This window comes from Aythya ferina (genome assembly GCF_964211825.1).
Source record: "Aythya ferina genome assembly, chromosome: 1".
Lineage (NCBI taxonomy): Eukaryota > Metazoa > Chordata > Aves > Anseriformes > Anatidae > Aythya > Aythya ferina.
The window spans coordinates 182,619,679-182,645,508 of record NC_140296.1 but is presented as its reverse complement, the minus strand read 5'-3'; the positions used below and the strand labels follow the sequence as shown (position 1 = coordinate 182,645,508).

General features: G+C 38.2%; 1 protein-coding gene across 4 annotated transcripts in view; it reads right to left on the bottom strand.

Annotated features, from left to right (window-relative positions):
* Positions 1–25,830, bottom strand: part of CPED1 (cadherin like and PC-esterase domain containing 1) — a 147,373-nt gene that overhangs the window by 94,300 nt on the left and 27,243 nt on the right. For all 4 annotated transcript variants that reach the window (XM_084532759.1, XM_084532761.1, XM_084532762.1 and 1 more), the window contains exons 4-7: positions 18,044–18,150; positions 16,069–16,144; positions 3,608–3,764; positions 1,911–2,079 (exon numbers count right to left, since the gene is read on the bottom strand). In XM_084532759.1, coding sequence (XP_084388885.1) covers positions 1,911–2,079; positions 3,608–3,764; positions 16,069–16,144; positions 18,044–18,150 — 509 coding nt within the window. The remainder of the gene's footprint in view (positions 1–1,910; positions 2,080–3,607; positions 3,765–16,068; positions 16,145–18,043; positions 18,151–25,830) is intronic.

The window sequence follows — 25,830 nt, the reverse complement described above, 5'->3', positions numbered from 1 at the left end:
CATCTCACAGGATATCCATAACTGAATTCAAACCTTCTCCCAGATATTCTTTCCTGACCACTGTCGTCTTTTCTGATGACTACTGTCTGACGCCTCTGCACCAAGCACAGAAGATTTTTTATGATTTTCCCAGTAGTGTTATCTGACCATTAAGTAAATTCTCAGTGTTTCACTTGTCCTGGAGACTTCCTGACTCCTTCCAGGTTCGTTATAGGGCACACTGCTTAAGCTGAGAGACAGTCTTATACACCCTGTTTTCCATCATTCTGTTGATTTACATTTAAATTTCTTCATCATTACAAATGTGCTTTGTGTGATGCCTACTTTTTGTGTATTTCTTGCCATTTTGACAAGTCTGCCTAAAGCTGTGGAAGATGTAACACCACAGCAGCAGTAACCAGATTGGAACTACTGCTAACATGCTGTTGCTTCTATCTATCATTTTTATTGTTTCTTCAGCTGCCAAAGTGCTCTGTAAATGATGGCTAGCACCCCTTTCAGCAGACTTCCCTCAGCTGGAGCCATTTTACAGAGCCCTATCACAATCACTAATGAGTATTAGCCTTTAAAGTACTGCCTACTTCAGATATGATAGTGATGATGCATTTTATACAGAAAATTATACTGAATTCCAGGGTTTGAAAGTGGGTGACCTTTGGTAGTCTTCCTAAACCCACACAGACAAATTGCAAAATAATTTATCTCCATGTGCTTCCACAGCTTCTGAAGAGTGAAATTAAGGTAAGTAGGTTTATTTCACCTAATTTTGGCCATCTAGAATTTGGCACGTTCCTTAAGGCAGTCACAGCAGAACAGGAAGGAAGCAGATAGTTCTAGCAGGAAAAAAATAATAATAATAATAAAATAAAATAAATCCAAAAATAGTGTCTACATTGAGTGGGATGTTTTATACTTTAAAGATACTGTTTCTCCAATAGCTAGAATTAGATAACGAGCTTAAACTAGGCATTTAACTTTCAGAGAACTAAAACTGTAAAACAAACCAAATGGTAAGCATCATCAAGAGTCCTGGCAGTGATACCACAACATTCACGCTGATTCAAATATGAGACTTGCTCCTACCCCAAGAGAGTTACATGGGCAAAGTGCACCCATCCTCTGATGGCTGCTGCAGGAGTTGAGCTATGTCACTTCACAAAATCACTGCTACTTTGAGAACTTGATCCTTGAAAAAGAAAAGAGCAGCCATAGAACTGCAGCTCCTTCACAAAGTGCTGCCATGTTGCAAGGACAGCTCTTTGCTGAAAGAACAAAGGAATGGAAAGATACCTTTGGAAATCCATAGGACTGCTAAGCAAACTAGACCTGGAGACCTGGAGTCTCCAGGCACTTGGACATTTCCAGAGTTAATCAAAGCAAGGCATGTGTGAAGCATCCTTCTTCATAAAACCTAGAGACCATGGGGAGATACCCTCTGCACACTATTCTTCCTTCCCCTTGTTTGGAAGTGCCCTGCCCCTCATCCATTCTGTTTTACTGCACCTAAAAAAAGAAATCTAAACAAACCATTTTAAATATTTACTTTCCTATTTTTACAGCACTATCAATATACAGGCATAAGATGTTACTGAATCAGAGCACCCCTGCAGCTGTGCTTTAGAGAAAATTCCAAGCTTGCAACTGCTGTCCAATGCCACCAATAAAAATCGGCTTTGAAGCAAGCAAACCCCAGGTGCCTTCAGAATTCCCACTGCACAGGCCAGCTCTCCCCTTTGTCATGAACCAAACCCCACTTTTTCTGAGAAATGAAAGCTGTACCTGAGGAGAACATTCACCATCAGCTCAGGACTGCAAATAAAGAAAGGGTGAAAGAGAATATGCATATTACCTGTTTTTCTGTCTCTACTTTTACTAAAAGTGTGCAAAAACTCAGAAATAAAACATTTTACCTTTACAGAAAAGTGCTTCTTCTTGGGTGGATGCCAGACTGTGGCAGCTGAATGAATGAATGCCCGCAAAGGTGTTAAGGATGTGACTAGTACATATGCTTTTATGATGACAGAAATGTCTTGAGCTTTAAAGATGTCCTTGTGGTCTGGTGAGGCTGAGACCTGATTCCTGGGAAGTAATAACAACACGGAGAATTAATGAAGAGCTTCTGCATCTCTTTTAGAAGTAAAATGAACTATAGAATAAAAAAAGTAGGGGAGAAAATAATTTTCTTTTAACCTAAAGTTAGGTAACATAGTAGATGAAACCAAGCAGGATGGAGTCAAGATTTTTATCAAGTCCTTTTTTTTTTTTTTTTTTTTTCTTTCACAGTTTTTAATCTTAATTTCCATACATACTAATTAACTGTGTTAGGAGGGAGTTATGGTTGAGTGTACATATGGGCATTGTGGACATGTTGTAATTGTTTGTTGCAAAAGCCATCAGTACTAACCCAGGACATTCAGAGTGAAGGTAAAAACATTAAAGAAATCCAAGCAGCTTAAATAACAGAAGTGCATAGTAAAACTATCCAAACCTAACACTGATTTCTAGTGAAGTCAGAAAAAAATATGGAAAGACTACACTGTCATAAGTACTTTCTTCTGTGTAATACAAGACTACAAACATGTGGTGATGCATGCTTGTACTAAGGAAAGACATGAACTATGATTCCAAATGTTATAAGCAACTGTAACACCTAGGAATAGCCCATAATAAATCAGCTAATCATAAAAGTGCAAGTTAATTTAGTTCAGGAAGTGACGTGGCTCTCTAGATAGTGGGCCACAACTCCCATAGTCTGCACAAAAAGAATCAGCATAGAAACTGGGAAGAAACAAACAAAACTGGGCAAAAATCAGTTCTCTAAAAGCTCATTACATGGAGAAACTTGAACGACACTTGGGAATATTCACAAAAGTGGTTATTAATCTGTCTGTTAAAATCTCTGAATATCACTCTACTTCACAACAAATGCAATGAGAGGAAGAGTATACAAATTATATGCATCTAAGACTGTGATTAGTGGTAAAAGAGGGACCTCACACTTTTCTCCCATTTCTGTGTAATCTTTGGCAAGACATGGCCTCACCAGGCCTCAGTTTTGCCTTCTTAAAGAGAATCTAACAGTATCTGTGCTAAATAGACTTTTTTCTTCCCCTTGCAGAATGGTAGGGCCCCTGACCACATAATCTGTGTGATACTGAAATATAGGAAACAGCATTTGGGCAGCTAGTTCTCAAGTATTTCTTAGTTCTTTTCTTAATGGAAGTCTCTTTGCAAAGGACTATATATGTGTGTCTCTGGTAGGGGTAAAGGCAGGAATGAGGACAGGAAACATCTCAGACACTGTGAGACCTAAACATTCAAGGGTGTCTCTGGATCTGTATTTATCTGTCTAGGAGTCTAAATGCCCTCAACATAAGGGCTTAGTTGTTCACACACAAAGCATGGACAAGCTTTGCTATTACAGATTAAAAAACAAAAACAAAAACAAACAAACAAAAAACATCATGCAAGTATATAGAAAAAGATACAATACATCTAAGTGCTTCATCTGCCGTGGTTTCCATTCTCACTACATTCTGTATCCCCGACGCCCAACTAAATGCATTATGAAACACACAGTTTCTTCAGTAAGGTGTGATTAGCTTACAGCTGTGCACTATTAGCCTGGCTCCACAAGTGCTGTAGATGGGCAGTGTGTGTCCTGACATTGGTTTTGCTGCCATGGGTGATGTTGCTTGTAATGCTGGCCCTTGACAGCCCACGCCGACTGGAGCACTCTGGGGTGGCAACTGGGAGCTTCAGGTCTGAAAAAGTACCAAGGAAAGGAGAAAGAGAGTCAGCAGATCAGTGAAAACAGCACTCATCTCCTGATGTTAAAGAAAAAATGTGTAAAACACAAGAGGTAGAGAGGAGCTGCAAAAATATAAAATAGAAAATGCTTAGACTACATCCTATTCAGAACTGCTAGCAGAGAGATTTATACCCACTGAGCACCCCCTTCCAGCTGCAAGCTCTGGCCCACTTTATATGTGAGTACGAGTGCTGCATTAAAAAAAAAAAAAAAAAAAAAAAAAATTTCCTCCTTCCTCTAAATAGAAATCCTTTATTTCTAAATATAGAATACCAAAACTTGTGTTTCTCAGACAGCCCTAATTAAAATTAATGTGGATAAGAAATGTGTTTGACAAAGGACCAAGGGACTTTGCCACTGTAATCACACAGTTCAGTAAATAACAACATATCCCTGTGTCTAGATTGACAGTTTAAGGCTATGTTTTGTAGTTACTGAAATATATGTGAGGTTTAGCTCTGTAACTGAATGCAGTGGGAGCAGGACTGATGCAGCAGAGCCCTCAAGATTGCTGAGGCATGTGAATATTAATAGTAATCAAAATATTGTGATGTGATAGCAATCAATGGGTGGTATGTATTTACTGTTCCTCCTGTGCTTATAAAAAGGCATAGAGCTCTTATGTCATTATTTCATGCAGAGTGGTTTTCATTAACACTAACACACCTCACTTTTAGACATTTCAAATTCTTAAGTAATAGTCAAGGAAAAGTCAAGCTGTTCACATTATTCCCAAACCTCATCACTTATATTTTTTAATGACATACTGCATTGTGCTAATGTTATGAAGTGATTTGTATAGCTTTTCTTTTAATGCATGTGCTCTCCACTTCAGTACACAAAATGAAAAAAAAAATTGAAGCTGTATTTCTGGCGATGAGCTGTGAGCAGCCATTCAAGGAAAAGAACTATTCTTTTTCATACTGTTCCTGTTAAAATGACATTGTGATTGTCTATGTTTATCAGCTGTTCATCAGATCAACTCAGTTCAGCCTTTCAAGCTCAACTGGGATCTAAAATTAATCTTGTCCTTTGCCTTACACGCACCATTTAGCAGGAGCAAAGGCTTTACTAATCAAAACCAGGCAGTTATTAATACAGCACCGCATGTTCAGATTATACTCTCACTGGTATCTTTGTGTTGTATTATGCATTATAACTGATTTGGACTTTGTAAGCGCCTACCTGTTTGCTGATAGTACAGAGACAAGACAGACTACTGTCTGTCTACTTGCCTGTGCAGTGATAACAGGAATAAGCCAGTAAACTCATTTATTTAGCAGACTTGCTTCTGTATATGCACAGGGAGCAGACCTGCTAGATCAAGTGGTATTTTTTCCATATCCACTTTGTAATAACCACTGGCATTTCACTATGGCAATTTCCACCTATGGGTAACATACAGAGAAAATGGCATTCCACCATGGCAATTTTCAATGGTCTCACTGAACCTACTCCTATCCATCATTTTAGTTACCTTACTGAAGTGTCTATACTAGCAAAGCACTATTCTTGGGCTTTGTCCTTAAGCAATGGAGAGAGGGAAAGAGACCAGTCCTCAGTCTCTGATAGGATCTGCTTTTTTATTGACTATGCAAGAAAACTAAACTAACTAAACTAAGTACAACAAAGTATACTTCTCAGAGTATAAAGTCTGATCATACAGTTTTGGTGTTCAGCCAAAACCAAAATTACAAAAACTCATACAGGCCCTCCACAACACATGGCTGACTTCACAGATCTTTTTCTGATGTATCCTTACACTGGTAAAAGGGAAAGACACAGCTCCTCCAGGAGCCAAGCCCTGCTCCCCTCTATCCATGATACCAAAGCACATCCGTCAAGAACAGCCCAGCACAGTCAGACTCTGGAGCTGAAGCCTCATGGCCTAAGTCTTCAATCAGCAAGAACAAAACTGCTTTTGTCGACCAAAAACAGTATCAAGCTTATACAAAACCCAGTGAAGTGTACAGCAATCCAAGCTACCCCCTGGTCAATGCTGCCTTGGGAGGAAAAAGAGGCAGATTGTCCTACCGTGACAGCTACAGCGTGCAGCTGAAAGGAGGCAGAACTGTGGTTCCAGACCAAGCTTGTATATAACATAAACACGTTAAGCCATAGGTATGTAAAACAATTAACACAACTGTGGAAAGGACAACAACAGCTCTTAAATAATCTGAAAACCAAATTTTGTCAAAGATGCACATTTTTCAGTAATTGCTTTAGTTAAAATGACCATGGTGTTGAGAAAGCACAATTTTTGAAGTGCAATTTTCTTATTTAAAAGAAAGCCAATATTTCACTGAAAATGAGAAGAAGGCAGCAGAAAAGGGTTGTTTAACAGAAAGTAGAGAGCATCTTTTCCTTTTTAAAATATGGTTTTAATTGTGTTGCTAGGGCAACAAGTAACCGATATGGTATTAACTCACAAAGCTGAGTTTGAAAATAATGAGATGACATTTGTACTTTACCCCTTTTAAATATACCCCTTATAAACCAGAAATTTAGCTGTTTAGGGGAAATACAAAAGAATACTTTGACATTCTTCACTAACCAGTGAACCATTTACTGTAGCAGGATATAGCAAAAATTGGTAGAGACAGATTGAAAAAGAGAAGTGTCCTAAAATTCTCAAACCACTGGAGAGAAGCTCCTTAGTGATGCCATAAGTCATTGTAAAATGCCCTGACATAAAAAATAAATAAATAAATAAATAAATAAATAAATAAATAAATAAACAAACAAAAAACTACCATCTCTCTCTCAAATAAAAGAGAAGGTTAAACAAATTCAGGTCACTGGTTATTAGATTTGAGACCTAAAAAAGGGGCAATGTTCTTAAATTATTCCCCATATAGACCATCCTGCTTGTATGGTGCCTTACACACCCCTGTTTGGTTTCTGTTAGCACACACATGGGAGGGAGCTCATTACAAAGTGGCTGGAAGAAGGAGAAAGGGAAATGAGACTGTCACAAGGCACTCGCTCCTTTGAGGTGACACACAGTTTGCACACCACCAGGCAGAGCTAATGAGAGAGTGACAGTCCCTTACTTCAGTAAATCTACTCCTCGTAATCAATGAATACAATTATCATAATAATAAAGAGACATCAGTAGCATTGAACACTCAGCTGCATCAGTTCTCATGGCAACTCTTCACCTACTGTTGCACTCAATAGCAGTAACGGTGTGTGTCAGAGCTGTAAATTTGTTAATCAACATCATCATCAACGAAAATTAGCTCACAGTGTCTTTACTGTTTGTTGTAATTGACATGTTTTTCCATCTTGAAATCACTCTGCAAGCTGTTGTTAATTAACCAGTCCCTTCAAAGTATGTAAATAACAGCTACATTTTAAATAACAATCACATTTGATAGTAGAAGTGAGAGAGGCTCAGCAGTTGATGTATCAGTCAGCTTGAGAAACCAAGTTAGCAATAAAATGAGTCCCAATACTGTAGTTCTCCTGTACAGACTACATTCCCTTTTTCAAAACTCCTAATCTTAGTATGCATAATTTTTGTAGCACAGACCTTTAAAATCAAAAGGAGGAAAAATGTATTCTAGAAAAGAACATTTTTCCTTTTTTCCTTTTAAAGTGGCTATGCAGTATTTAAAAGGCTGTGCAATCCATTGATCCAGCATAAAGCAAAGGACCTAAGGCCTAATACCTACTTTTTTTTTTTTTTTTTTTTTTTTTTTTTTTTTTTTAAATCCTCATTGAAATTCTGGTTTGAAGAAGTCTTCTTATGCTGACGTCTCTGGAGTGGTGCTATTGAAAACACCAACAAACAGCACTGATTTCCAAGTCTCGACCTTAGAAATCCCTTCTCCGTCTGCCTGTGGTGGTCTCTGCAGTGCCATTTGGATGGGTAAGGAAGCCACTGCACATTCTCAGCTGAATTCACGCATTAGCCCTCTAACCACAGCAGTGGGTAAAACACAGATCTGCATCGCAGGAACAGCTGGGCAGCATATGGGAACGAGAGGTATAAGATCCACCAAAGCAAGTCAACACCTCTAGATCAAAAAAAATTAAGTGCCCTTTTGTCACATGAACTGGCGGCAGATTTTGTTCTGTCAGCTGCGATCTCTCGAAGTACCAGCGTCAAACAGATCAGATGACAGCAGCAGCAGCTCCACTGGTATCTAATGAGGCCTTTCAGATGTTTTACACAGCTATGATTTCTTGCTCCCTCTCCCCCTAACTCCGGCTCCCAAGTTATTTTCTTGTCTTTGGCTCAGATTTCTGAAGTGTAACATGAGATTCAGCCCACATGCAATAAAGAATGGCTGAATGAGTTACAACATGGGGCTGAGCAAAAGGTTTACCAACTGCTAGAGTTACTTTTGGGCTAAGTGAGACTTCCTGGCATGTAGCCAGGTCATTGTTTACATGGCTGCAGCCACGTGGAGTGACAGTAAATGGAGGGTTTAGGTCAGCTTAAACATGTGGTGGTCTGCAGGCATAAGGAAATCAACAGAAGAAGATCCCACAGGCTGAACTAAGTGAGTACCCACTGCTTTAAATGAGTAACACTTAATTGAAACAAAAGGAAACAGAGGACAAATACAAACATGCCCTCTTCTTTATGCTCTCCTTTTTATTATCCTTTGATGTTGTAAGGGGAGTTATGATATTTTTTATTTTTTTTTAACTTTGCTTGAGATCAAAGAGGCTATATTGTACACTCTTAAAACAAGGAGCAAAAAGCAGCTATGACCATTGTCTCTGTGAGGAAAAGGTCATTTTGTTTCTAAAATGCCTATCAACCGCCAGTTTTATTAGAATAAAATAAAATAAAATAAAATAAATAAAATAAAATAAAATAAAATAAAATAAAATAAAATAAAATAAAATAAAATTTCAATACGATTGAGTGACCTTGAAAGCTCCTGGTTGAGTAAGGAAGCACAAGGCTATAGATTGAATGAAACACAACTAAGATGCTGTGCTTTGTTCTGAGTCCATCATATTGTTCATTCCTTTCATATAGGACATTGTAGGCTCAGCACATTTATACTCACAGTCTTCATCCAGTTGCTTTTCTTTTAAGCAGGACAAACATCACCTCAGAACATGACAGGGCATTAATAATGGAGGTATATGGCAGACTTTTCATCTAAAAACTTCTGAACATCCTCCTAGATTTTCATAGAGGCAGATTGTCTCTAGCAGGATCTCAAATTCTCTCACACAGGGGAAAAAAAAAAAAAAAAAAAAAAAAAAAAGAGAAAATGATAGTCATCTCATATCACTTCTCAGCAGTTTCTAATGGAGCACAATATTCAGAAAGGACTGATAACAGGTCATTTCTGCCTGCGTTTCAAGCTTGCTCTCTGACCTGGCTTCTCAGTGAGTTAGAAGAACTGTGTATTGCTTCCTGTGCTGGGATCATCCATCTGTCTGACTGGTGTGGGCTTCTGGAGAACAAAGAGCTCATTTCTGATACAGACTGCACAAATTGCACTGCTTCAAACTGGTCCTCCTCTGATATTTACGGCTGGGCAACTTTCCAGGCTTCGTAGGTTTGAAAGGTGTGTTAAACAGCTGCAAAGATTGCTTCACATCAGGAGATGTTTAAACAGCTTTCATAGAGTCTTAGGCAGACTCCTGAGCACATCTAAGATCAGTGAATTTTGATCAAAACCTATTATCCAGTTCCTTTTGCTCAGTCATGTATAGCAACCTGCCCTAATCTATATAACCATGAAAGTGATGACCATTAAAAGGGCATTTCTTCATTTTTCAGTACTGATTTCAGAGAATGGATGATTTTAGCTGAACTACTGTCCTTACATGACTTGAGGTCATTGCAGGCTTGTCACAGAAAGCAGATCTATTCCATTTAATTGCCTTCTGTTATCCATTTGACCTATCTGATGAAAAGACTCTGAAACAAAGATTAATACTTTCCTATGGCTTACACATTGTTCCTTGAGGTTGCTAAAGAAAGAGAACCTTTAATGCTCAGAGTTTTATAAGCTGTGCACTTAGAACAAAGTGCCTCTGAAACTCAAAGCTGGTGCTGAGTATTTGAAGGAGGCTGAACCCACTGAAGTCCTGGCAAAAATTTATTTTGTTTTCATGGGAAGATGATTTCTTGCTTAAACACTCTTTCGATGAATTTAACATGTGTTATAAGCTTCATTTGTGATGTGCATATTTCTGCAGGTTTGATATCCCACTCACTGACTATTGATCTGTTGATCAGAACTATTGATCCTGTCCTTATAATGTTTTCGTATTAGAAGATGCAGACATCCCTCCCCCTGTAGCACAGCTAATTTCAAAGTAACCCACAGCAAATATTTAGAATGAAGAAACTTCAAATTATTAGTAACTTCTGGAAATTTAAACAATGGCTATCTAAATATGTTTAGTATAGGGAAAAAAAAAAAAAAAAAGTTTTTAAGAAACCAGATCTAGATGGAAAGGAATTTAAACTGTGGGTTGGAATGCACCGAAATCCATGATAAAAAACAACTGTGAAGTTTCAGAGTTATAAAGACAACCAAATGATAGCACATCATTTTTAAATGTCTGTGTTGTTTATTTTTCCCCAATAAAAGCATCAGCAAACACAGCTTCAGTTTAGATTAATCATTTACCATGTTTGTCACTTCTCTGTTTTGGCAAATGCATTGACAAGAGTATTAAATACAATGTTTGCTTCTTCATTCCTAAAGTATCCTCTCAGTTAAAAGATAAGGATTTTACAGTATCTTCCAAAGGGGCTTCTTCTCTGTGTACCCTTCATACCAGAACTTAAGTTTACAGATAAGCTATAAAAACTCTGGAAAAGTATCTCAGCAAAAATGTTGCTTGCCTGTTGTGTGATTAGAGCCACAGTTATGATTCTGTGATAGCAATACAGTAGAAGATAGAATGGTATATGAGTAAAAGCTAAGTAATTACATTCATTTAGCTGCAGTTCTTTTCAGTCTCTTCACATCTGCTGTTATTACTGAAGTCCTAGCTGAGATCTGACCTTGTAGTAAAACACAGAAATCCTGCTGCAAGTAATTTATAATCAAACTAACCCATAAGAGACAGATGCTGATTTTGTAAGCCATCAATGAGGCTTTAAGCAACTTCAGTAGCAAAATGGTAGTAGGCACAAAACTGTTCACAACTTAGGTGTAGGCATTTTTAGGGGCCAGATGGCAGAAGAAATAGATCCCCCCTATAAAGAAGCACGTTCCTGTCACAGAGGTGCTGAATTATTAACACATAAAATAACTTTAATCTATAATTTCGCTCTTACATTGTCACCCCACAGGGTTTCCTGGATCCAAAGACAAACATCCAAAGGGGTGACAGTCGGCTGCAGTGGCTCTAAGCAGAGCTCTGAAGGCTCGCTGCAGCTGGCCAGCACTCGCTGCCAGCTACTGATGAGAGCCCTGGGACAGTGGCAGAGGAGAAGGAATGCTGCTCTCGCCCTCGGACTCAGTTACTTATGTCAAACAGCAACACCATCCAGGTCAAAGAGAGTGGAAAATAAAAGCAAGTAACAACCCTGCCACTCTGTGTTGACTGCTGGCTAATGAGGATGCCAGCATTAAAGGCATGATGGGCTCTGTGGCTGTACTGCCCCTTGCTCCCTCCCCTCCCCTCACCTCATCACCTTACCTGCTGACCCAGAGTAAGCCAGGGACAGTGGGGGTAGGCAGGGCAGATTGACCATGCAAGAGGGGAGGAAAGCTGAAGGAAATTAGCTCCTCAGTGAACAGCAGAAAGTAAAAATATCACGTAGTGAGAGCCCAGTCACACAGCTGGACTATCTTGGTTCTCCCTCCCACACAATTTTATTCGGGTCATGTCTATCCCAAAACCTCCTGTGTGATTAACACTGCTGGCTAGCCCTGCAGGTGATCAAGGGAGGATGCAAGGCTCTTGGACACTCATAAAATCTCTGCACTGGTGACACTAATAAAAAGAAACCCAGAAGGGAGGCATACGCCAAAAGTATTACTTTAAAAAGAATCAGTGATCTGGATGGGTAGAGAAAACAGCTGTACGTGACACGGGCTGGGCCTTGGAAGAGGTGAAGCAAGACAATGCTTATGTGGAAAGACAGTCTAGTCTGGATCACTTAGGGAATGAGAAAACCATGGAGACCATTTCAATACTCTATGTGTTGACACTGCTTTCCTAGGAAAAAACTATCAAAAACAGAATTTGTTGTGCATACATCAGGACGTTTTTTCTGTGCCCTAAGCTGAGGCTGGGCCATTGGGTTTCTGTTCACATTATGGACCTCAGTCCTTCCCATCTATCAGGTCAGAGCAGTGCCAGGAGTCAGCCAAGCCCCATCCTGACCCCACGTGCTGTTGAGCTGGATCACCTGAAATCCCTTTGCCAGTCATTCTCCAGCCTCAGAGAGCTTCAAGGTTTGGGCTGTTCACGGGAAGATTTTAGTCACGCAGTCCTGCAATTCATACAATTCATGCAATTCTTCAGTCGCTCTCATGCTGAATTTTAGGATTCTTTACCGTTCTTATGCTTTATCAAAAAAAATCACTGCCATGTGTCCATCTTCCAGCAACCTCTTTCACCTTTTTCCTTCTCTTACTCAATCCTATTTATTCATACACATCACATAATTATTTGTCTTTTTTTTTTCTCTTCTAAACTAATCTTATTCCAGTTTGACTTCCCTGTGTCCATAGTACTGTCTTCACATATTCTTAGAACCAATCTGAATTTTCAGACTGATGAAAAAATTTTCCATTAAAGAGATAAAGGAAACAAGCACTGACCTGATTATTTTCTACAATTCATTTTCTTTACAGCAGCTAAGTTGATGTAAGAGATATGTGAAGGGTCGCATTCTCTTAAATATAAAACCTAGCAGTTTAATAGTTGTACAGCAAAACAACACAATGGTCTAGGAATATCAACAGATAGAATAACATCTTTAAAAAAAATAACCTTTACCCTAGTACCCACTGCTTATCAATATCAACAGTCATACCCACAGTAAATCCAGTAATCCCTTAGTCTCAGCCTTGTGCCTGATATTCTTTTCTATGACTTAGTGTGTCTTTAATTAGATCACATAATTCTTAGAGCAGCAACTTTGCGTTTTCACTTTTACAGGAAATTGCTCAGCTCCTTGGGGGGCTGACTAAATGACAAACACAGTAATAACAAACTAACTGATCCTCTTCAATGGGAATTGCAGAGAAGCCTTGTTGACTCAAACACACAAGAGTGAAAATTAGTCACTGATTTAAAAGGAAACAAACTCTCATGGGGAGGAAATACTGATGAAAGCTGTTCTTTCCTCAAGTCATTTCAAAATTGAGGATGAAACAAATCCTACTATTTGGCGACTTTGCTGTTGTTGGGAAGAAAAGTCTTTCAGAGAATGCAATCAAATGAAAGAAGTGGAAAGAGCTGACTATATCACATGAACGGAAGGGAAAGGATAGTGTCTGGCTCTACACAGACTTGCTTTAATTATGCCTTTTGTCCCCTTAACCATTACACTGAAATCAAATAATTTAGCTTTCTGATTCTAATTTCAGCTTCTGTAGGTGAATTTCACTCATGGTAAAATAGACATCACACATACAGTAACACTGAAGAGGATTCATCTCTGAATTCAGACACTTGCACTTTGAGGTCTGGTCTATACAAAGATGACTCCCTCTGTGCCAGTCTGTTCCCATTCCTGTCCGTGGATGTCAGTGTAGATTTATCCAGTCAGCACAGAGCTATTCAACTAACCTAAATTAATGCTGTAACTAAATACTCTCTCGGACAGTGCTGACTTTAAACTGTACTTCTGTTAATTTGGGGAGTTTAGATACCAAGTGTTGGATTCAGTTGCCAACACATAGACATCTATTGACATCTATTGATATCTGCCTGAGCCTCCAGCTGCTGGTCCAGAAAGAGTTCAGAAGGGTTCTTCGCCAAACCTGCCCATCCTACTGGGTGGCCTGGATTCCCCATGGTGTCTCAAGTGGCATGAGACTCCTGCAGTGAAACAGTTGCCCTAGCCACTGGAGTACATGCTGATGTGGAGACACCTAGATTTAAGACATTGATTTCTTTCTACTTTAAAACACTGCAGCTGATTTTGATTCAAAATCATTTTTACTGATGACTGAGAGGTAAGAAGTAAGCCTTTTTCTGTCTGACAGGAGTTCAGCAGATGGCTAGAATAACCCACTGTTACTAGGTGGGAAAGACAGTCAGACCCCTGCCACTGAGCTCACAAAACTACTTTAATTCTTTAATTTCAATAAGACTTCAGAGTCAGTTAGGTTTCTCTTTGCCAGGAAATCACTAATAATATAAATATGGCATAAGATGCTTACAAATTGCCCTTCCCTAGAGGGGAGAGAACACCAAATGGTTTAACACACCACATACACATAGTGGCTTGTACCACAGTCTATGGACAGCATATTTTGTGTGAAAATGTGCATATTTTAAGGGGAAAGCTCAGTGTGCGGTGACTGCTTCTTCTGTTTGTGGTTTTGTGGTAGCAAAAATAATAAAACTACTGCAATTGCCTTCCTCCGAGTAGTAACCATTGCTTTTTTTAAAGGAAGTCTGATACAGCTTGAGTAGGAACTACCAATTCCTTAAGTCCTTTGAAATTTTTAGAAATCTGCTCAAGTTTGTCCAGAAATGGTACTATATCATAATACGTCTTGTAATAATTCTCATTCACATATATAATTCTCCTTCACATTCCAGTGCAAGGGACCCAAGGCAGTAGGCATCACTGAAGACACTTAAAATTCAGCCAAAACCAAAGGTATCACTAACCTGGTATAATATGACCTCACTATAAAGAACTCTCATAGGACCTGGCTAGATGTTCATTATACTGCATGTTCCTTATGATTGGTTTTGACAATTGACTGCACCAGGAAATTAGGAAATGTCCAAGTGACACTCAACATACAGTTCTTTAAGGAGAACTCTTCATGTAAGTTTTAAATATTTATCAATCTTTAAATGAAACAGTAAAAAAAAAAAAAAAAAAAAAAAAAAAAAAAAAGGAACAAATATGGTACAGATTAGGAACCAGCTACCTTAACTTTAGCTGAGCATCCGGAAGTCAGACATTTAATCTAGGCTATTTGTCTAGGCTCCATTTACCATTAGTGGTTAGAGGTAATTGGTGATACATACCTCCGGGGTGTAATTCAACCAACCTACTTCAAATATATAGTTTAGGACAAAATGAAAGTCTTTGAAGGTGCCCATCTCTCTACATTGACTTTAGAGGAAGAGTAGAATACTGGTGCGGAAGATCCCTAACTTCTAAATGGTTAAGTGAGATATGATGAATCCTTCCTTTATGTCGTAAATCCAACATATATATTTACAAAAGGAGAAGGCGGCAAGGCAAGGCAATCAAACTGAGCAATCTTATATATATATATACATCTGCCAAACAAAGCTAAATACTCGTGGAATAAATGTGGGGTAGGTTGTTGCTGGATTACAAAAAAAAAAAAAAAAAAAAAATTGTATACTAAAGATAGATCATAAATCCAAAATAACATCAATGCTGGATGTTTAGTGATGCAACTGAGACCAGAATGTGTCCCTCTGTAGTTTTGTCCAGTTCCTATTTGAAGCTGAATTTCACCCATAGTAAATTAGAATTCTCTGGCAACTTGCCCATAACCTTTAAACTTCTCTGGCTGATGATTCTGTTTGATAGTGCCTCTGCCCATGGCAGGGGGGGTGGAATTAGATGATCTTTATGGTCCCTTCCAACCCAAACCATTCTATGATACTATGATCTTAATACACAAAGGGTTTTTATCAGTAAACTGTATCTGGATTGGAACCAAACTCTAACAACGACTCCTTCTCTGTACCACAGCATTTTTATAAAGCTGAACAAACATATTACATTGAACCCAGGGCTTTGAAGTGTAAACACTAATACACTATGTTAACACAAAATAGTCCAAAAATAAGACACTTATAGCCAAATTATATTCTGCAGTATGCAGTGGCTAAACAATGCAATGTTTTTAACTGAAAAGATACTGCAAAACTGTAATTTGTATTTAAGTGGTGTCTGAAATGGATTATCATTCCTGTCTCATTTTTACTTTTTTTTCTTCTTACTTTTTTACTTTTTTTTTTTTTCTATGCATTTATGACTAAAACCACAAAGGAATTGTAAGCCCGACAGTCGTATTTCAGAGACTTACTGTTATGAGTACTAAAAGACCTTCACCCCTTATATATATATGAGGAAATTAAGTTACCTGAAAAGACTTTTGTTATCTGGCACAATCCTTCTTTTCTGCAAAGGAAACGCTGAATTTCTGGAAGTAGGTTTACCTGTACATAAAAAAAAAAAAAAAGCTTAAAAGCTTTTTTCATTCAGACAATAGCTACTCTTTTTTTTTTTTTTTTTTTTTTTTTCTTCCTGGTTTCTTCAATGGTTTCATGTTTAATTTATCAGGGACTCTTCAGGCACAAAAATCCTGAAATTCTGGCAATTTTACAACTTTGCCATCCTGCAACATGGAATAATAAATGTAAGGTATGGACTATTCCTCAATGGCCATCACACAACTAAAGTTCAAATTTATGTCTCTCCTCCTGGCTGCTGAGTTTTTATCCCTTCTCTGCCCTCCTTTTTAGTTTCTGTGACTTCTCTGTCCTCTGCTGGTTATCAATCTCTGCCTCTCACTGCACGGAAATAGACTCTTGAATTTCTGTGCTTGGGAACAGTGGTAAGCTAACATAACTAAGCCATATCCAGGCTCTACAACAAAGAACTGTGTTGCACTGTGGTATGGACATGCTGGCTGCAAAAAATGTTAGGCCAATATTTAAAGTTATCCAGAGATATGGGCCATCTGGTTTAGGTCCCTGCTGTGCTGCAGACTTCCTGATGGAACCTGGACAATTCCTTTGATCACCTCATGTCTCAGTTATCCATGTGTGAAAGTTCTGGACATCGCAGAGTGCTGTAAGGATTATTATATGAGGCTCAGATACAGCAGTGTGCATAGAATGAGCAAAATGCAGTTTGCAGAAGCCTGAGAGTTTTTATGATCTGAGACCTGAAATCAAAGCATCTGTGTTTCTAGCAAACTGGAGTTGTTATAATATTTTCATTTGGATATATCAAGATAGCACACGCTGTCCCAGGGAACCCCAATGTACATCCTCCTAGCTTGGACTTCAGTGGACATGACAGTGGCTTTTTGGATACTTATGAACTCAATACCTGAACTAAATGCATTTTTAAACTAGCTCCATTTCTCCCAGTCTCTCAGGTCAGAGTCTTGCTGTTATTATCTATGCCATTTTACTTGAATCCTAAGACAAAAAGTGTCTATAGTTTAGTTTCACCTTTTTTTTTCAAAGATCTCAGTTTAAAACACTTATATATTTTCACTAACAGATCAGGCATTTGTTTAGATAGTTGCATATCTGAGTAACCTAAATCAGACCCACAATATGGTCAAGTGAAAAAAAAAAAAAAAAAACAATCCTGAAAATACATAGAATTATTGGCACCATTGATCCTTTCAACTGTGAGTAAACTGATTGCTGTGCCAGAGCAAAGAACTCTTGTGAAGGCTTTGGAGGGTGACACCAGTCCAGCTTAAACATTATCAATTGTAGGTGTACTGTCACTGTTTTAAGAGGTGTCTGAATTATGTTTACAAGTAGCAATTATGTTAGATAAAACTCAAGAGTGATACCAACTGTGAAGCCTAAATTTGTCCACCTTCTGCCCATGTTATTATTCTAAAATATTGTATGCATTTGCTAATTGTTTCTACTCATTTCTAAATTTTCTTTTTCAAATAGAGTACTTAGTCAAATTTCCTTTAACTTCTGCAGATACTTTTGACACCTGACATTGTGTTTAGGGTGGTCAAGAATGAAGTTCAAGCTAAAGAAGAGAAAAGCAAAACTTAACAAACAGCTGTAACAATTTTGATTCAATTTACATTGAAATGCTGACATCCAAAATGATATACTATGTCCAAATGAGAAACTTCTTTTGATCTCTGGATGATATATAAAGAATGTATTGTTGGTATGTGACAAGCATTTTTTAGTAGGTAAGAACTTGAAGAAAATGTTTTATAGCTGTTCAACCAAGCTCATGCAGTGTAAAATGAGTATCAGTTACATATCTTTTTGTCAGTGTGTGCTGAAAATTTGGGCTAGCCCTGTACCCTCATTCCCACAAAGGATAACACAGTAATTTCATACCTTTTGGAATAACTCTAGATGATGCAAGTCATCTCTTTGAATGCAGCTAGTACCATCATTTTTTCTGGAAGATAAGCAGATCAGAAGATCCCAAGGGCTTATGCCACCTATCAGGAATGAAAAGAAGTATACTGAGAAAGAAAATATCATGCAATTTGAACAAAAGATACTCTGAGCAGAATCCTGAGGAACAGCAAATTGTTGGAGTGCTGAGTACACAAACAGTTACAGGTGGCAGAGGGAAAAATGACATTTTCACTATCAGGCTTTGGATATATATTTAGGGATTTCACAGTTGGCACCTCCTGTTATATCTGAGACAACTACTGATGGTTACCAATGCCCAGTCCCCTGGTGTCTGATCTAAGATGATAGAAATCACCTGTTTAACTTCAGAAATTAAAAAGTTGAATAACATGTGCTTTATTTTTTTTTTTTATTTTTTTTTTTTTCTGAACTCCTCAGTACTGCAAAATATGCAATATGATCTTCTGTGTTCTTTCACTATTGGGAAGCAAATTTTACAGGAATTAATACTGGTCGTGCTATTGCAAACTGCTGGAATTCCTAGTCTGAATTCTGGTGTAAAAGCTTCCTAAATATTAGATAATAGATTACCAACATGTAGAACTGGTGCACATGGGGAAATCAAGTTGCACTGAGCAAATAGTTAGATTCTTCTTTTTTTGCTATGAAGCTGACCTGTGAGACCACAGGGTTCTATTTTCAGGAAACAAGCAACACTGGAATCAGAGACAACTGCCCGAAGGAAAGGCAAAACTCATCAATTTTACCAATTGAAACACCGTTATAGGCTAGATACAAACAGGTCTTGGAGTCTGCCCATACTGCAGTGTGTGATGTGGTGTAGAAAAGCCAATGTAGCTTGAAACAAGCTTGGTCAGCTGAAATGTTTTTGTTTGTTTGTTTGTTTGTTTTGTATATAGCCTTCATAATCTGAACTAGTTAGAGATGGTGGCATTTCTGAAAATATTAACAGAATCACCAAATCTCTTGACACCAGAAATACATTAAGTAAATTGTAAACCACTTCAGTGACAGGATGACCAAAACATCCTGTAAAGCGTCCACGGCAGGGTACAACATTTGGTCAAAGATCTCTACAGGGCAGCTATTTCAGTAATTAGTAAATTGGTTCTTTTTCCTAAGGCTGGGAAGATTACATGCATTTTATTTAATTTCTAAGATATCCATCTGTGATACCTTCCTAATTGTATAAGATTACCTCTTAATTTGGTCCCACTAACAGCTCACAGATATATTTATTTTGGCTGATTTCCCTCTCTAAAATGTGTTTTTTTCCTATCCTAGTCATAGTGACAAGCACAAAACTGGATGAAGATCTTACTTATGGAGAGTTAACACTCAATTTGCATTAAGTACAGTAATGAACTGGTGGCGTAGAATGGGCCTAGGTTTATGGAATTAGCCATCACATTTTAATGTTTATAGGCCATGCTACAACACTGAAGAGATGAATTTTAGGTACATTGCATCCATTGCCGTAAAGAAATCTTCAATTTCACATTACAAGAACTAGTATTACGGTACAAAAATAATTAAGGTATGTGAAATTTACGCACGGCAGATTCACTACATAATCCTTTGTGAAAGAAACATTCAAAAAACTGCAGGTTGATAAAAACGGCATAGATGGCAAATAAAGCATTGAAAAAACATACAAGCTAATACTTCATTCAGTGCAAAAGACTGACAGTGTAAACAACCTACTCGATGGTCTTAACAAGGTATGTAATTACCAGATAAGCAAGACATTATGCCTTTGACTAGTAAACACCTTTGAATAAATCATTATAATTACATACAAAGCACAATGTCTAGCAGTGTGCAAATTGAAAGGGTGCTGGAGGGAACTCTATTTCTCAGAAATAGTTCACTTCCTTCCTGTGTTTATTGCTATGCATCCTGGCCAGGAATGAATTTGATCTCTGACTCCAAAGGATTCGCTGCACTGTGTATCATTTGCCCTTAGGACAGAGCAGAATGATCGATATGAATGCACCAAAGAAAACAAAAGGAAAAAGGGCCCTCTGACCTAGCTCATTTCTGAATCAGTGCCCGGGACATAGAGCAGATAGCTGCTAGGAAGAATTTTTCAGGATGGGTTGAATGCCTGCCACTATTTGTATTTTCTATTTAAAGCAATTAGACATCTAGCCAGTTACTTCAGTACAGAACAATCAGAACTGAAACATTTCTATTTTTAGAAAGCAAGAGACTTCCTATTAGAAAAACAATGTGCACCTAGTGCTGTCGCCCAGATTCAGGCTGACAGAATACTCAGACTTCTATTTAATTGTATCAATACATTCCTAATGAATTGCACCTGGGGAAAAGAAAAAAAAAAAAAAAAGTTATTGGAAAACAAAAATAAAAAGCATGTGTTATTAGCCTCATTTAGTTCTAGAACTGACCCTTCCATGAAAGGAGCTCAGACTTTGCCTGTGTCATTCCTCACACAACTTAACTTTTATTAGAAAATGAACACCTGTGATCAGGATACAATGACTGTCTTCCTTCTATAAATTTGACAGTTACAACGCTATATCTAAGCGAAAAATTGCTACCATTCTTAATATTTCAGTAACACCAAATGGGCCAGGCAAAGGATCCTAATGTGTCATGTACTGTAATTTATCACAGAAGATCCTTTTCATAGAAATTGCAGCTAAATGCAAGCAAGATACATTGTGTGAGCTAGAACAGTCTACAATAAAAGAGAAAGAAAGTGCAGAAGTGACAGTAATAATGCAAGACATCTACATGGAAAACCTCATGTTTCAATATGTTTTAGAGAAGAAGAAACATTAATTCATTTTAAATTATTCCATCTTCAATGTACGCAGTGTTTTGATAATTTTCAACAGACTTCATATCACAAGTGGGCTTTGAAAGGACATTTGAAGTAGAGCATTAAAATGGCTGCTTCATTTCTGAACAGTTTAACTGCTAACAATTTGCATGAAGATTTTTCCACATAAGAGGTTTTGTCTACAGTTACTGAAATCTCTTTTGCCTTATTCAGTAAGCCAGTGGAGCTCAGCATGCAGTAGCAGTAGATCTGTTAAGGAAGATGATGTCCCACCTCATGGTGATGGTCTTTACTGCCTTGTATTACTTTGCATTTGCAGTGGACAAGCAGAAGGATGGTAAATTCTTAAGACAAGAAGTTAAAATAGTCTGTTCATCCTTTCTCTGAGCATCTTTTTGAACCAAAATTTTTGTGTTCAGCCTCTTAACAAAGGCCTTGCCTACAAAAGGAGTGCTCATTCACAGAATTACATCTTACTATAAAGGTAAAATGATCCTAATGTGGATTTGGCTTTTGCTGGCAGCATGATGTGATGATTGGGCACCACAATATAAGAAGGACATAAAGCTATTAGAGATCATCCAAAGGAGGACTACAAAGATGATGAAGGGCCTAGAGGGGAAGACATATGAGGAGTGGCTGAGGTCCCTTGGCTTATTCAGCCCAGAGCAGAGCAGGCTGAGGGGAGGCCTCGTGGCGGCCTGCAGCTCCCTCACGAGGGGAGCGGAGGGGCAGGCGCTGAGCTCTGCTCTCTGGGGACAGCGACAGGACCCTAAGGAACGGCATGGAGCTGGGACAGGGGAGGGTCAGGCTGGGGGTTAGGGAAAGGTTCTGCACCCAGAGGGTGGTCGGGCACTGGGACACGCTCCCCAGGACAGTGGTCACAGCACCAGAGCTCAAGAATCACTTGGACAATGCTCTCAGACAGATGGTCTGATTTTTGGGTGTTCCTGTGTGGAGCCAGGAGTTGAACTCTGTGATCCTTGGGGATTCCTTCCAGCTCAGGATATTCTATGATTCTGTGATTCTATTCATCCATCTTTTTCCAGCTCTTTCCCCCTCCTGTCCTCTAAATTATACAAATAAAAAGATTAAATAAAATTCTCTAAAAAGAATTTAATCTTGCCAATATACCTCTCTAAATGAGAATCCTCTCCCAAGCAGGGTTAATATCACAAAGAAATCACATCCTCTGAGGAAGTCAACTGACACACAAAAAGATCTGGCTCTCCTACAAAGCCAGATCTAAACACCTGCACAGAACTGATGTAAAAGCTGCAGCATCTGTTTACATATTTACATTTGTGTAACTTTAGGTGGAGGCTGTGCCTAGAAATTGTCCAACTAAACTCATCAACAAACCCAGCAAGACCATAACATCCTGAATTTTCAGTAGAAGAGACAGCACTCTTAGAGCAACTTACTGGCTAAAATGGAAACTTAAAAGAATGAGTAGGCAAATGTAGCAGTCTTTGTAGCTCTGTCTTGCGGTTCCAGCTTAAAAAGTGTTTGTGTACCTGAGATGCACATCTCATGTATACCTGAGAACCATATACCTGAGTTGCTAATCCAAGAACAAGTAGTAGAGCAGTCTGTAAGACACCAGTCCACTGTGACCACCTTTAGTTACTTACCCATCTTAATTAGACAAAGTACATGCTGTACAATTCAAAGAGCAGTAAGTTTGAATTGAAAATCAACACAATGTATAAATTAAATTTTTAATCAAGATACCGTTGTTTAAATTGGCTTTTACTCTGACATATTATTTGGAATAATTAAAATGGTTAATTCAGAAAAATAACTTAAAAGATAGCAATCTAAGGAGAAAAACAAACGTTTTTTACCAGCAGTGGGAATGCAGAGACCAATAAAAACAGATAGCTTTTCTAAAAAAAAAAATATATTCTGCAGAGGGTTTTTGTCTTCTGATGTCATAAATCACAGTGAACAGAAATAAAATGAGGATTTAGTGGGGTTTTAAACTTAAAGCATACACATTTTACAGATCAGCTTCAAGAATTTCTGGAGGTGAATGCAGATTTCTAAAATTAAGTAATCTTTTTCCTAACTTTGAAATTAAAACATTATCCCCACAGGCTATGGCATTGGAATAATAATTTTGCAGGAAACCTGGCAAATGCATGCTTAAAATTCCACGGAGTTTTAATCTTCCGTGTGCATGCACAGAAAAATATTCTTTGATTTAATCAACTGAATAAGTTTCATCTCAATACCATAGATTGAAATTTCATTTTTTAGTGTTAAGGTCCCCATCCTGAATTTTGAAGTGAATGAACTTTGAAAATCAAATACATTTTTCATCACTTATGCTTGTCTTTCTGTACTTCATTTAAGCTGGGAAATGAAAAGGCCAGTCTGCTTTATTTTTATTTTAGTTTCTAGTCAATTTGCAATTTTGCTCTCTCTTGCTACCATCACTATTAAAAATAACCAATTTATAAGCACTACAGGATAATAAGATAAAAAACAGCCAAGAAACATTAGTTCGCCAAGAACACATCACATAAAACCAGTTTAATTTCTTCTGATGGAGTAACTGATTTAGTGAATAAAGAGGAAATAGTAGCAATGAAACAATTTGACTTCAGTAAGTCTTTTGACAACATTTCCACATAACATAAGGTGAGTGCATAGTTATTTGGAAAAGAAAAAAAGAAAAAAAGAAAAAAAGAAAAAAAAAATCTACAGTGTCACAGTGGGTATTTTTGCAGCAGAACTTCAGAAGTTCCCACTGTACACTTAGTTGTGTTCAAGTTTTTCATTAACAAATTGAATGATGGAATAGCAAGTGTATTTATAAACAGCAAGTGACACCAGGTTTAGAGGAAGAATAAGCACTTTGGAAGGCATGATCAGAATTCAAAATGATTTTGATAAATTAGCTGAATTCAACCTGAGGAAATTCAAAATAAGTTCAAACTGACATAATTCAGATGGAGAAATCAGATGGACAGATACAAATGGCCAGAGAGCACTACTGCAGAAAAGGGCCAGATTCATAAACTGCATATGTATCAACAATATAATACCGTTGTAAAAAAGACAAATAACCTTTGAGTCATTGGTAAAGATTTATGGACACTGAAAGAGCTGAACTTCCCCCCTAAGAATTGTAGTTTGAATTTATTCCATGCCACACAGAATTCTAAATAACAGAGACCTTTTCATTACAATCGTAACCTTGCAGACATCATGAGCTGCAACCAAACCTCGTTATGAATGCTACATACAAGAAACTGGAGGTGACAGGAAACGGGAGGTGACCATTCTGCTCCAGTCAGCATTGGTCACATCCCACCACTGGGATGTGGGAACAGTAACACTGTTCCCCAGTTTTGGAAAGCATGGTTTTGGTGAAGGGTTACAAGAACTACATAGGTTTTGGAAAACCTTGTACTGGGTCTGGATGGGATGGAGTTTACCTTCCTAGCAGCCAATATGGTGCAGTGTTTTAGATTTGTGCCTTAAACACCGTGAAAATATGCCAATGTTTTATCTACTTCTGAGCAGAGCTGGCACAGTGCCAGTGCCCACTCTGTTTCTCGCTTTGACCCTCAGTGAGTAGGCTGGGAGTGGGCAGGAGGCTGGGAGGGGACACAGCTGGGACAGCTGACCCCAGCTGACCAAAGGGATGCCCCATAGCATATAACCTCCAGTCTCTGAGAAATGGCTGGGCCTCGTTCTCCTAGTGGGAAGCGATGAGTGATTGCCTTTTGCATAACTTTTATTCCTCCCACACCACCTTTTTCCCCCCTTCACTTACTAAACTGTCTTTATCTTGCTTTCGCTCTTCTGATTGACTCCCCCATTCTGCTGCAGTGGGAGGGAAGGAGTGGCTGTTGGGTGCTCAGTTGCAGTCTGGGGTCAATCCATCACACGCTTGAACCATGATGAAGATCAAAAGAATTTTGATATATTTTTTTAATGTTTTCTCTAAAACAAGGTGGAGATAGGAGATGCCTTTCCCATAGAATAAATGTTTACTTACCTGAAATCAATTGTCCTCTCTAATTCACAGTAAAGATTATATAAAGAAAAGTTTCTAACTGCAAGAATGAAGTACTGGAATAAGTTACTTTAGGTAGCTATAGAACTTCTGCCAAGGGAAATCCTGGGGTTTATACATGACATATTTTTAAAAGAACTTCCCTTCTGCTCTATTTGAAACATATTTTCAGGCAACTCTATGCTGTATGGACATGAAGAGAAGTTTTTCAGAAAGAGGTATTCTTTCAGGTTATAAAATATTAAACAATTCAAATATATTTTTGGCATGTTGAAATCCTGATCTTTGAGAAAAAAAATACAAGGAATGCAAGTTTTAGTGTCAAGTATCATGGCTCTTCATAGTCTGTAGAGGGAAAACAAACAAACAAACAAACAAACAAACAAACAACAAAAAAAAAAAAACTCTGCTCCTGCACGGTCAGGGAGCACAGAGTGAACTGAGTTTGGTGAGGAAGCACTTTCTTATGGAAGTAGCTGTTTGTGCACAAATCCAGATTTGCAATGACAGGTTGAAACATCTTACAAAGCAAGCTGCAGCCCTGCAATATAATCAGTTTATAGGGAGCCAACAGTTTGGTAGTAAAGAGTATAGAGTAGAAGATCTACCAGATGTCTAAAAGACAAAATTAAAGCCTTGTTGTCTGGCTCTCTATACTAGGCTGGATTTTATGTCCCCCAGCATCTCACAGGGCAGCAGCATTAGGCAGGCTGTGTGATGGGTTTGGGGGATGTGGGAATTCCACACCTCTGAAGATCTGAGCTTAACTGAAAGCGCTCCAGGGGAAAATATCCTTTGAAGCCTATTTCTGGGTATGGCAGCTCGGCCATCTCACTTGTGTAGAGATCAGAATGCTGCTTGTTGAACTGTATGTTTTCTCTTTGTTAATAATCTGGTATTTAA